The sequence below is a fragment of the Tursiops truncatus genome, chromosome 1 (assembly GCF_011762595.2).
Source record: "Tursiops truncatus isolate mTurTru1 chromosome 1, mTurTru1.mat.Y, whole genome shotgun sequence".
Classification (NCBI taxonomy): Eukaryota; Metazoa; Chordata; class Mammalia; order Artiodactyla; family Delphinidae; genus Tursiops; species Tursiops truncatus.
Genome location: NC_047034.1, coordinates 138,529,266 through 138,542,668, shown reverse-complemented (window position 1 = coordinate 138,542,668; position 13,403 = coordinate 138,529,266). Strand labels below are relative to the sequence as shown.

The following is a 13,403-nucleotide window of genomic DNA, read 5'->3' as shown; positions in this document are numbered from 1 at the left end:
AAAGCAGGTTCTTGAAGGCCCCATCCGGGAATGGGAAAGCTATCATTCTGGGGGGCGAGTGGGGAGACTAAAGCACATTCCAGATACTTCTGTGGGTCCTCTGTGGTGTGGTCATTCAGGGACACACAAAGAGTTCTGCCTCTCTGGAATGATGGCTAGAAGGGATGGTGGATCTAGCTGACCTCACATACTCTGATGGTCTGGTAAAGAGGTGACAGAATTGGGGGAAATGCCTAATTAATTTTTCTCTTTTTTTTTGGCTGGGAGGGGCAGGTCAAGGAGGGGAGGGATGGAGAACAGAACACGTACCCCTACCACCTGAGCCCTCCACAGCAGACAGCACTCTGAACCGTGCACACCTGTAAATTTCTTTGGGTGCATGTGGTTTTCAGTCCCAGTGTCTTGAGGATACGTATAATCCAGACTTCCTATTTACATTACATTGGTTTTCACCAACACAAGAACTACAAATGCTTTCTGCTCCACTCCTGTTGCCTGTGTGGAAATCCTTGGCAGACCAGGGAGACTGTAAAGTCATGGGAAGAATTCTCCGACTCAGTGTCAGATCCTTCTGCCTGAATGGGAAACTTCTGTGAGGGAAGACAAGGCACTGGCCTGAGCCATCAGATGCTGACCCACGTGCATCCACAGCAAAAACACAGTAGCCACTGTAAAAAAACTTCCTTATTGACCCCGCCCAGTATCTGCCATTCCAATAAAACCGTTCCTAGCTCCCAAGGCTGCCTGAACAGACAACACCAAGAAGCACACTTCAAAGACCTTCTAAGTCCCACCCTCACTGGCAGGGAAGAAACAGAAGCACCGAATGTGAGCAGCAGAAACAAAAGGTGGTGGTTCCCGGCCACCTTCCCCATGTCCTTCTGCCAGAGGGCGGGGAGAGTAAGTCCTGGCTTGATTGAGGTGGCCTCAAAATTAATAGGGCAGGAAGGAAAAGCTTGTCGGTGTTTCTAAGGTCATCCCCGAGGCACTTGCATGAACATTTCCTTTAAGCTTTCTTTTAAAAACCCTGTTTCCACAGAAGTAGCCTCTCACCGTAAGGGCCAGGAGGCATCTCATCTCTGTGCAGGGCCAAGCCCGGAACCTGGCACATAGTGGATTCCTTACATAAATTTACTGGACTGGCTGCAATTACAGAGTCGCTTAGTATCTTTAAGGCCCCTTAAAATAGGAATTTGAATACCTCCTCTGGATACAGGTGCTGTCGCCTTGTATTGTGGGTTGAATTGTGTCCACCTAAAAGATATGTTCAAGTCCTGACCCCCAGTACCTATGAACGTGACCTTATTTGGAAATACAGATCATCCTCGACTTTCAATGGGGTTACGAGAATATCATTAAGTAGAAATGCACTTAATACGCCAAACCTACTGAACATCAGAGCTTAGCCTCGCCTACCTTAAACGTGCTCAGAACACCTACTTCAGCCTACAGTTGGGCAAGATCACCTCACACACAGCCTATGTTATAATGAAGTGTTGAAAAGCTAATTCATGTAACATACTGAATACTGTACTGAGAGTGAAAAGAGAGTGGTGGTCCAGGAATGGAATGGTGGTCAGTGTTATCTTGCTCACCCTTGTGGTTGCTGGGCTGACTGGGAGCTGCGGCCACTGCCGCTGCCCCGGCATCACAAGAGAAGATCTACCGCCCATCACTAGCCTGGGAAAAGATCAAAATTCAAAATCTGAAGTACGGTTTTTTACTGAATTTATATCACTTTGCCACCGTTGTAAAGTCGAACCATCAACTACTATGTTGTAAGTCTGTAGATCCTTTGCAGATGTAATCAAGTTAGGACGAGGTTGTACTGGGTTAGGGTGGGCCCTAATCCAATGGCTGGTGGTGTCTTTATAATATAAGGGAAATTTAGGCACACAGACACACAGGGAGAACGCCATGGGATGACAGAGGCAGAGATCGGAGAGATGCAAGCCAAGGAACATGGAGGAGTGCCAGCAACACCAGAAAATAAGAGAAAGGCAGAGAACAGACTCTCCCCCAGGGACTTGAGAGGGAACGTGGTGCTGCCGGACACCTTGATTCTGGACTTCTAGCCTCCAGAACTGCAAGAGGATAAATTTCTTCTGTTTAAAGCCACCCCATTTGTAACAGTCTGTTACTGCAGCCTAGGAAACTTATACACCCTGAATTATTTCCAACCCGCCAACCTCCAGCTACGACCGTACCCACCCCTCTCTTCCTCCTCTGCACTGCTCCCAGTTCAGGGTAATGTGAGCCACCTTGACAACCGTGCAACCACCCTTGACCTTTCACCAACACCATCTGGGAAAGGTCAGAGTCCCCATTCCCCGTCTGGGTCAAAGTGACACAAGGTGACCTTTACTTGGTGGTGGACTCTGCCCCTTGCCCTGCCAACTGAGAAGAGCCAGTTGAGCCAAGGAGTGTCTGAGGCAATGCACAAGGTGTTAGGAAATACAGAGAAGATGTGGGGAGGGGGTGGAAAGTAGGTGGAAATTAGGAGAGTCAGCAGAAAGGGAGAGAGAAAAGGAGAAAGTTCAGAACAGAGCCTGCAGGTCAAGGGCACAGACAAGAGGCAAAGGAAGTAGCCCATCTCCCCTGCTCCCCATGGCCAGCCACATGCCTCCCCCACTCGCCTGACGCCTGTTGGAACTTTCTACTCCAACAGCCTGCCAAGCAGGTTAACACCCGGAGAGCAGTCTACCCACACAGCTGTTGCACTTTGAGCTTCCCCAAAGAGAAAGCCAACCCGATTCCGTCCAGAAGCTGGGCTTTATTTGTTTTGCATTTTCAATACCTGGAACTTGAAGGGGCCAAGTCAACATCAAGTGGCCAAAGAGTTGTCTGGGCAGATGAATGGGGCCCAAGGTTCCACACATTGCCTCACCTGTGCCCGCTTAAGGAGAAGAGTCACCTGGGGTCCCGGGGCATCGGGGCAGGCGCATCCCAGTCTCAATCCCCTACCACACTCACAGCTCACATGGCAGTACCAATGTGCCTCAAGTGGAGAGAGCAGGAGACTGACGGCAGTCGCCGGGGAAGCAAGTAGCCACTAAATCTCACCTCCACTTCTATAAAACCACCAGAAACAAAGCATCTTCCAGCAGTGGCAGCGGCAGCGATATCGATAATACAGATCTAGTTGGTCAGAGACCACACCAAGACCTTGTACCACAATCTTCCTGGGCTCTGGCACTCACACTCAAAGCCAGTCTACAAAATAAAGCCAGCCTCACAGGACAGGTGCAGCACTGGAAAGGCAGCCTGTCATCTTGTTGAGAACCTGGGCTGGGCTAGAAACCCAGCTCCACTATCTGCAAACTGCACACCATTCAGCTGGCCAACAAGGATTTATCGAGCACCTGCTATGTGCTCTCTGAGGCCTCATCTGCAAAAATGGGGTGACAATACCCGCCTTAACAGAGCTCATCCGAGGATGGAACACGATGGCAAACTTAAGATGCCCCGCACAATGTGGGGTATAAAAAAAGAGCCACTATGAAGGAGAGGTTAGAATTATTACAGTCCTATCTTCCAAATCAGCTTGAGACCCAAGGTCCACAACAGATTTCTGTACCATCCACTAGAACGTCAGCCCCACGAGCACAGACAGGGGTGTCATCTGTGCTGTTCCCCACCGTGCTCACAGCACCTACAACGGTGCCTGCCACATGGTAGGCACTCAAATGTTTGTTATACGAATGAAAAAACTGCTGGCTATCCAAGGCAGAAGCATCAAAACTGCCATGACACCCTGAACATCCTGGCGATGAAAGGACAGAATATGAGGTTGTAAACAAGCAGTCCTGCCCGCCCCCAGCCAGGAACAAAAGGCCCTGGTGCCCAGTGGTTCCCTCCCAGTGAAGCCAAATTAGAAAGGGAGCCCAGCACTGCACTGCCTCAGGAGAAGCATGCTGGCTGCTCTGGGAGAAACCAGGTAAAGATGAGTGCTGCCTTCACTGTATTCATAAAATGAGGGCCAGAAACACATATCAAAATCTAGAGGTGGCGCCACTTCAGGCAGGATTCATGGCAAGTCATCTACTTTAGCCTCCTTCTCCTTTACCCATTTCCATTTCAGGTTCAAACATACCTGGCAGAGTGTCCTGGAACACATAACACAACATGGTGCCCCCTGGAACCCCCTGGTACATCACCCACCCGGGGGCCCTTCCGCCGTGGCTGCTGGCTGTCACTCCAACTCTAGATCTGCCCCAGATTAAACCTTACCAAACCCCAAACCTGGGTACTTCACTGGAAAGGCCTTTACCATATCCATCCCTGCTGGCTGTGCCCCACATGCCACTCCCAACCTGGGGCCATTAAGACCCACTCAGATGTATCCCATGTGAAAAAGGCTTTATGACAGAGGGACAGTGTACAGGCTGGTCCACTGCCTTCCTCGAGTGTGTGACTGGAGGACCAGACGCTTGAGCCTCTCTGAGCTCCAGGTCCGCCATTCCTGAAAATGGGCATGTATATTATAGCAAAGTACCTCCCAAAGGGTTGGTGTAGGGGACTCCAGGTAAGAACACGAGAATGGCCCCTAAACGATTCCTTTTTACAAGTGCAGTACAAACGCTGTTCCTAGGAACTCTAGTCTTCTCTTTCTCACCCGTGTAAGAATGGACAGAAGTACAAGCTAGAAAACCACGCCAAGCAAGAGGCAGCCCTGCAAAGCAGTAGTCGTCCCATTTTTCTCAAGTGATTAACAGGTCCAAGAAAGGCTGGGGTGCGATTTACAAGGGCCACAGCCAAGAGAGATTTATAGGCGTATGGCCTTCCATGGTTTTCGGAGACTGTGCACAACCCTCCTTTGGCTGCGGATCTCAGCAGCAAGTAATTTTCTAATTGATTCATTAGCACTCCAATCAACTACTGCTTTAGACACAAAGGGCCCTGCTCGGGTCTGAATGCCTGAGCCAGGGATGCTGAGCTGAAAGGAACACTCCGGCTCCCCGGTGAGCTCAGCCCAGGGGCACGGAGACAGCCCCACATAGAGACCCTCTGAAAAGCACACCAACACCGAAAATGACTCAGAGCCTGGAAACAGAAACAGAGCCTACACAGCTTCTTAAATGTTACTTTTCGCAATGAGAATTTTCTGACTGGAACATGATTATGCAAAAATGCTAAGTGAAAGAGGAGGAAAAGAGCCTGAAAGGAAATACTCCCCCAAAAAGTTAGCACAAAGTTAGTCTTGGTGGTGGAAAGACAGGTAACTTTTTCTTCCTTCTCCTTTTCAAAATGAGCATGTACGGGACACATCATTTCTTCAGTTCTCTCAGGTGTAAAACCACAACAATGATGCCCAATTCCCAGGGTTACTGTCAGGATGAAATCAGATCATGCATGAAATAACCAGAACCCAAGAGCTGTGGGCGCAGGACAGAGCACCAGGCTTCCCCACCAGCTCTGCGACTCGTGAGCCCACCTGCCACTCTCGGGCCAAGAACCAAAGTGATGCTCAGGGAGGTTACAAATTACTCCTGTCACTTGTGAATTGTTGAAGCTACAAATGCTAAAGTTCACAGATCTCAAGAGCAATGCTGTAATAATTTAAATATAAATTAAGCTTTAAAAACAGTCTTCCTTCATTGTTCCATACTCCTTTGGCATGTGGGATATGCACGTAAGACAGGGTTCCTCAACGGACCAGGGCATTAGGAAGGAATCTCCAGCAGATACCCTAAGGGAATGATCAGAAGCTGTGCTGGACCCTCGTGGGATTGGGGACCTGCTTGTTGCCTGTACATCCAGCTGTACAGAAGTCCTCAAACAAAACATGGCATTTTGGAAGGACTCCTGACTCAACCCAGCCTGGATGAGCACGCTCCTCTACCCAGCCAGCCACCCACTCACCCATCCACCCAATCTATCTATCCACCCACCCATCCATCCAAACATCAAGTTTATTCTCCATAAGGAACTCCGGGTGAGCCAAGCAGTGGGAACTCCCAGCAAACTAACAGTCTTCCTTATTATGAAAGACAAAACACATCAAGTAGCCTCAGCCTGCACAGCCTTGGGCTAGACAGGGCTCAAGGTACATAAAAGGACCAAAGGCCTAGAGACACGACTTTGCTCATCAAAGCCCAAAGCTTCAGAACTAGCAAAGGACGCCTTAGGAAGCCTGAAGGGAACTGATTCAAGCCCTAGTTCCCCTAGCAAGGAATTAACTTGTTACCCTATGAAGTGACATCCTCCAGAAAAGCCAAATGGGTCCAAATTTCTTGGCTGGTAAGCAAGGTGGCTTCTTCAAGTGACACAGTGAAAAGAAGTCAAACTTCCACAAAACATCCCTAGGGAACCTTTGTCAGAAACTGTCCCACCAGGTCTCCCCCACTTCCTATGAGGCTCCATTTCTTCTCCAAACCCTTTCCCCCCTTCCCCTCACCTCCCACTCTCTAGAGTAGAAAGTCACCCATGTCGTGTCTTACTATGGCAACGTTAACACAACAAGGCAAACATAAAATGTGGGTGGCTACCATCTGATGAGTCTCATCTTGCTAGGATCCGTAGCAGGAAGCAGCTGCATTTCACTCCTCTTTTTTACCATCCAAGCATCTACCATGATCAGCATTGTACTCACTACTATTATTACTGTTAACAGAAATGTGCGAACAGTATAACTGCTCTGAATTTCAATACGGAGGTAAATTCTTTGTCAATTTTTCCTACTCTAAAACGGAAGATGGGGACTTCCCTGGTGGTGCAGTGGTTAAGAATCCGCCTGGGACTTCCCTGGTGGTGCGGTGGTTAACAATCCTCCTGCCAATACAGGAGACACAGGTTCAATCCCTGGTCTGGGAAGATCCCACATGCCACGGAGCAACTAAGCCCGTGTGCCACAACTACTGAGCCTGCGCTCTAGAGCCCGCGAGCCACAACTACTGAAGCCTGCACGCCACAACTACTGAGCCTGTGCTCTAGAGCCCACGAGCCACAACTACTGAGCTGGTGCACCACAACTACTAAAGCTCGCGTGCTTAGAGCCCGTGCTCTGCAAAAAGAGAAGCCACTGCAATGAGAAGCCCGCACATCACAATGAAGAGGAGTCCCTGCTCGCCACAACTAGAGAAAGCCCACACACAGCAACGAGGACCCAACACAGCCAAAAATAAATCAATTAATTTTTAAAAATAAATAAATAAGGGCTTCCCTGGTGGCAAAGTGGTTGAGAGTCCGCCTGCCGATGCAGGGGACATGGGTTCGTGCCCTGGTCGGGGAAGATCTCACATGCCGCGGAGCGGCTGAGCCCGTGAGCCATGGCCACTGGGCCTGCGCGTCCGGAGCCTGTGCTCCGCAGCGGGAGAGGCCATAACAATGAGAGACCCGCGTACCACACTAAATAAATAAATAAATAAATAAATAAATAAAATTAAAAAATGGAACAGAGGATGGCTAATGGTAGAAGAACCTCAACGAAACCCATGAGGCTCAACCAGGACCCCCCAGAGCAGAGCACAAAACTCATCCACCCGCACAAAACATAAGCAGACTCTGAGGGGCACTCTCTGAATGGCAGATCCTAGGACTGCAGGAGAAACTTGAGATTTGGGTGAGAGTGAGGAGCTGACCCTCAGGAGCCCCAGGTTTTGCTGGCGGCCCTGCAGGTAATGCATCCCCAGGTGGTCGACCATCCCATGTGGCCCTTGGTTTCCTCATCTGTAAGGAATCCACTAAGGTTCCCCCCACACGCCCGCAATGGTGAAGGCAGTTCTCCGAGGGCTTCGACTAACTTTGGAGCGGAATACACATTTTATTTTATCTATTTTGCATCTAATGAGACCTCGGCCCTCTAATTAGAACAGGGCAGATCCATTCCTTCCTTTGTGAGAGGAAGAACTCTGGGCCAAAATCTAAGCCAAAGTGGGAAAGATGCAGGTCACCTTTACTTTTACATCCTAAAGGTCCCAGAAATCTTCAGCTCAAGCCACCCCTCCCCCCCCCCACTTCACCCCGTGACTTACACACACACACACAGAACTAGCCCAATCCCAGAGGCTTCAACCTTGAAGACCTCTCCTTTTAGCTGTTCTGAGATGCTTCCACCTGTAAAGGCCCTGTGTACTTGCTACACTCGCCACCACCACCACCCCAAGCCAAGAAGATCTCTCCCCACAGGAAAACCAGAGTTTGGAGGATCCAAGTGAACTATACGCAGAGTCGGAACCCAATTCCAACCACCCTCTCCCAGGCTCCATGGAAGTCAACAAAAATGGGCAGGGTCCTGACGCTGCCCCCAAGGTATGGGCTGACCCCCATTCTCCCCTACGCTGCAGCTCAAAGACAAAGGAGGTGGCACTCAACAAACCCTTATTGAAATGTATTGAATTAGATGAAATTACAGATAAAAACTAGACAAAACCCTAAAGCCACATTCTACACTGAGAAGCCAGTCTGAGGTACAGCAGAGCAGAGAGACTTGGCCAAGATGCTTTTTCCATCCACGGAAATGGACCGAGGGACCCAAGGGGCCGAGGATGCTGAGGTTAATTCCTGTGTTTTACAGACAGGAGACTGTGCTGCAGAGGGGACCAGAAGATGAGCTGGACCCTGTGCCTCGGCTGTAGGTGGCAGACCATGTCCCCTCCCAAGAACACTGGTGCGTCCCAACGCCAGGCCAGGCTGGCCAGCAAGGGGTGAATCTCCCATCCCACTGCCCCCAGCCCCATCCTCTGAACCCAGAAAGCTGAAGCCCGCAGCCAGTGCGTCCTGCTGTCCGTGGATACCCCTGGTCTTACAAGAGGGCACGTCCCTTTGCCATCTGCAGTGTAGGTGCACCTCCTAATCCCCCAAACTCCCGCCCATCAAGAATCACATTCTGGCCCAACCTTTCCCATGCACCTGCCACACACATGGGTGGGCAGCCCATCAAGGGCACGGTACAGTGTGGGGCAAGTCCTTGCCTGAGATCCCAGAGCCCTGAAGATAGACACACTCTCGCCTCTCTGGTCCTCTGCTTCTGCATCTATGAAGTGGAAGCAGTGATCCTCCAAACTGTCCACTGGGCCTTTAACCCACAGACCTCTCTTCAGAGAGCTCACGACTGCGATGGGAAGAGGGAATAAGTCACATAAAATTCCCTCACAAATCCCAGGAACCCTCAACCTCTCCAGAAGGGAAAAAATTCGGAGAAGCGAGAAACCCAGGAAGCCACCAATTGGCAATACCTCAGAACCTGGGCATAAGCTAACATAGAACTCTGCATGTTTTGTGTTTAGGAAGGTCTGGACTTCTGAACACGCCATCCACACGTACCATTTATCGGGCCCATGGATTTCCGGGTAATTACAGGCAAGAGGAAAAGGGGACAAACAGAGCAGACCCCTCGGAGAAAGGCGGGCTGAGAAATGTGAATGCCTCTTGCCTTTCCAAGCCAGAAAACCCCTCCCTGTCCTCAATATAAGGTCCCTCTAAAAGTAAGGGGCAAGGTAGGCAGAAGCCCCTCACACACCCGGAGCCCCTCATGCCAGGACAGTGATCTGAGCTGCCCCTTCTCCCAAATGCGGCAATCCAACCAACATGTGCCGAGTGAATGAATGAAACCAGGTATTCTGTTCTGCGCCTCTCTGCTCCAGGCACGGGGCCGGGTCCACAGCAGGCACGCAGTTAATGTGCTGAACTGAACCAAATTTCTGGACAACATCCAGCTGAAGGTAAATAAAAGAGAAGGGCATCAAGTGTAGAAATTGCAATGGGAGTCTCCCCCTACTTTAAACAGCCCCCCCCCCCCCACCAAATCTAAGGAGGATTCTTGGCAAACTAAAGTTCTCCTAAAATCCTCCTAAAAAGTCAGTCCCTCTCAGGGCACTAAAAAACAGGATTCAGTTTACACGGTGGTGTTTCAAGAAGGCAGCTATTGTGTGCAGAAAGCGAACCTGAGTGCACACCCTTTTACCCACACCCCCCTCTTTGTGTGAGGGACACAGTCCCATGTTAGCGCTCCTGGAACCCAGCTCCCTCTCCTCTGCCCACCCGGCCTGGCCAGACCCCCATTAATGCACTGCTCGAGCCATCAACACTGTTGTTTTGGAATGTGCCAGTAATTCTAGTGGCAGGAACAGCAAGCTTTAAGCTCAGCAGAGAAACCAGCTGGAGAGGCAGCCTCATGAAATAATGAAATGCCAAACCAACCCCTACATCTTCTCCAGTCTTTCAGGTCACCTACCAGATTAGAAGGCCTGTTGCCACGGCAACCATATCTTGCAAGTGCCGGCTGAACTTCCCCATAATTTTTAACCCTTTAACTAGCTTGGAGAGGGTGGTGTGCGGGTGAACCCAAATGGCGGGAGAGTTGGCCTGCTCTAGGCTGCGCTTTTACAAATTAAAGCAAGAAAAGAGAAAAACAGCAGAGGGAGTGCAAGGGGTGCGGGTGCGGGGCGAAGGACCCCAGTTAAGCCAACAGACAAACCGTGGAAAGGAAGCGCGGCACACATCCACCTTTCCTGTCCACCTGCACGCCACAAAACCGTCGCGATGCGGTCGCGCAGCAAACTTTTCACGCACCTGGCAAATCATCCAAAGCGCAGGAGCCGAAAATTAGATGGGAATAAACAAAGGCAAGATGGGCCTCCGCCTGCCCCTCCCGGCCAGGCTCCGCGGCCTCGCCGGCAGACAACTGCGGGCCTTCTGGGGTAGGCAGAAGGCGGCCAGGAGCCAGGCGGATGGGGACAGATGGCCGGGCAAGCACTGGCACTTTCCAGTTGTCTGATAGGCGCCTGCTGCCAAACAAGCCCTCCCCAGCCCCCAACCCCACACACAGCTTGGGGGTGCAGTGCGGGCTCTGAGGGACACAGACGCCAGGCCAAGCGCCAGGGCTCAGGGGAGCAGGCTTCTCCCGCCCTGACACCCACATCTGCAAGCCCTGCGAGGTGCGCCCGGGGGCCCCCCTGAACTGCCCCGTACTCCCTCTCCATTTCGCAGGAAGTCTTCCTCCCCGCCAACCACTCAGCCCTCTCTGTGCTCAGAGACCAGAGTTCCTGGGGTCTTCAAGGATGTATCTTTAAAACGACTTTCCTCGGCCTATCGGATTTGACGGGGACACTGAATACCACCACCCAGAGGCAGAAAAACGCTGGCCATGGCTTCACCACTGCGGGTGAAGCCCCCCAGCTCACACCTCACCTTCTTGGGGTCAGGGGGGAGTTGGGGGAGCGAATGGGCCTCCTGGTGGGAGCAGAGGCTCCTGACTGACTGGCCTAGGGACAGACCAGCGGGAGGCCTGTGTGGCTCCCCAAAGGACCAAGCAAAGGCCTCTGGGAAGGAGGGGAGGCAGAGAGGAGAGGCAATTTAGAGGAAAGAGATGTCAAAGAGGACAGGAGGAGGGGAGGAAAGGAAGCAGGCAGCCAGGGAGCGAGGAAGGTTCAGGGGCAAACGGGGCTCCAGAGAAAGCCCTGGCAGTGGTGGCAGGGGGGCAGCCCACCAGCATCTCCCCAGACAGCCCGGCACGGTGCCTCCCCCCACGCCCCCGGCAGCAGGCCCCTGATAAACGAGGCCGCTGGGCCGCACACAGCTCACAGCCCTGCTCCCAACAGAGGGCTCGGGATCCACTGAGAGTGGGGCAGGGGGACGTAGGGCAGGATGGGCCATGCTTCGGTAAGGTTGGGGGGAAAGATAGAGGGTGCTGACACTATTAGCAGAAAAAAAGGAGCAACTTCAACCCCGCACACCCCTCCACACCCTGCTGCCTGGCTGGCCTGGCCACCTCCACCTCTCACCCGTGCAGGGGGACACCTGGGAGGAAGGCCAGTCCAGCGAATTATAGTCCTAATGTTCTCTCTGCCAAGTAATTAACGAGACGTACCACAAACGGCCCGGCGCCCGGAGAGGAGTGATGACTTTTATTAGCATGTTCACGGGTCACCCAGCCCTTCTGCATGCCGAGAGGTCAGTCGGGTTAAAGAGGAGCCGAGGAGGGGCCATGGGGTGGGGGTGGGGGTGGGGGTGGGGGTGGGCCCTGCCCTTGGGGAGAGGGAGGGCGCAGCTTCAACTGGAGTATTAGCCTCAGGCTGCACGCTTAACAGGCACCTATCTGGGCACCATGTTACACATGCGACACTGATAAAAGCAGCTGGGGAGGGACCCTCAAGGAAGGACCCTCCACAGCCAAGGCCGGTGGGCAACCAGCGCTTACAGGGGACCTCCTGTACCATCCAGGCATGGGACAGTCCTTATCTTAGGGTCTCCTTCCCTAACCTACTCGAGGGCAGGGCTGTGACCGTACCTTTATATCCCTCTGTAGCATCTAGGACAGGGCAGGAGCTCCAAGAACATTTGCAAGGTAAAAAAGAATCTGCTTTTTCCATTTTAACCCACCAGATGGGAAGGCTGCCACCAAGCTTATGCATTGTTTGGTCTCATTTATACAAATCCTTTGGTTCATTCAACAAATCCTTATTGGGCACTTACTATGTGCCGGGCACAGTGCATTCAAAAATGAAGACTCACACACCTGTCTGCCCTCAAGGAGCACCTCTTATCTGACAGCTCACCGTCGTGCTCTGCCAGCTCTCCACTCCCGCCTCGTGCACGGTAGGCCCTCAGTATACAATGGATACCCTGAACTCTTGGATTCTCATTATGTGTGCCCCTAAGGTCTGGCCAGCACGCCAAGCTCGGGTGGAGAGGAAAACAATGGCAGAGTCTCAGGGCTTCTGTGCACATCCCAGTCCCACTGCTAATCAACCAGAAGCTTCATAAGCAATTCTACAACTGCTAAACTAAAGCCCCAATTTTTTAGGGAGTGCAGCTGGGGGCTCACTGCAGGGCAGAGAGAGCACCAGCAAAAGAGACAAGCCTGGCTCCCAGCCACAAAGGCTAACCTGCTGTGTGACAGGAGAATAGGGACAGGTGGACTTTGACCCTCTGGGCCTCGGTTTCCCCTGCTGGTAAACCGAGGAGGTTGTCCAGTCTGATCTCTAAAGACATCCTAATAAACAACAACAGTAGAACAGTACCATCCGAGCTGGACAGGGCTCCGGGAACAAAGGATGCAGGAGGAGGATTCCAAGCAGAGCCGGCATCCTACTGGTACGTCCCCACCCATGTGCTCAACGACACAGGGAAACTCTACCCACGGCTCTGAATAATAATAGAAGTAACATTTAGGTAAGGTTGGGCATTAAACTAAACCTCACTTAAGAGGCAGAGTTGTTGGCATTTGGGAGTAGGAAACAGGCCTGGGAACGTACTTGATACCTACCACAGAGTAAAGCGGATCACAGCCAGCTCTTGACTCAAGAGCATCTTCGGCCCCTGCCACACTTTTCCCTCTTGCCAACTGCAGATACTTCGAGGGTGCCCAGCCAAAGCGTAGGGGCTGGAGGTCAGTTCTGGAAGCTACGCTTTCAGAAGAACACTGGCAAGCCAGAAGCCAGGCGAGATGTCTTCCAAAACAC

At 51.9% G+C, this 13,403-nt stretch overlaps 1 protein-coding gene across 12 annotated transcripts in view; it reads right to left on the bottom strand.

The window, feature by feature from the left end:
* The window catches only part of SSBP3 (single stranded DNA binding protein 3), a 164,904-nt gene that overhangs the window by 106,492 nt on the left and 45,009 nt on the right, over positions 1-13,403 (bottom strand). For 2 of the 12 annotated variants that reach the window (XM_073789408.1, XM_073789417.1), the window contains exon 2: positions 1,596-1,680. The exons of the other annotated variants lie outside the window; for them this stretch is intronic. In XM_073789408.1, the coding sequence (XP_073645509.1) occupies positions 1,596-1,680 (85 nt within the window). The remainder of the gene's footprint in view (positions 1-1,595; positions 1,681-13,403) is intronic. 12 annotated transcript variants of the gene reach the window in all.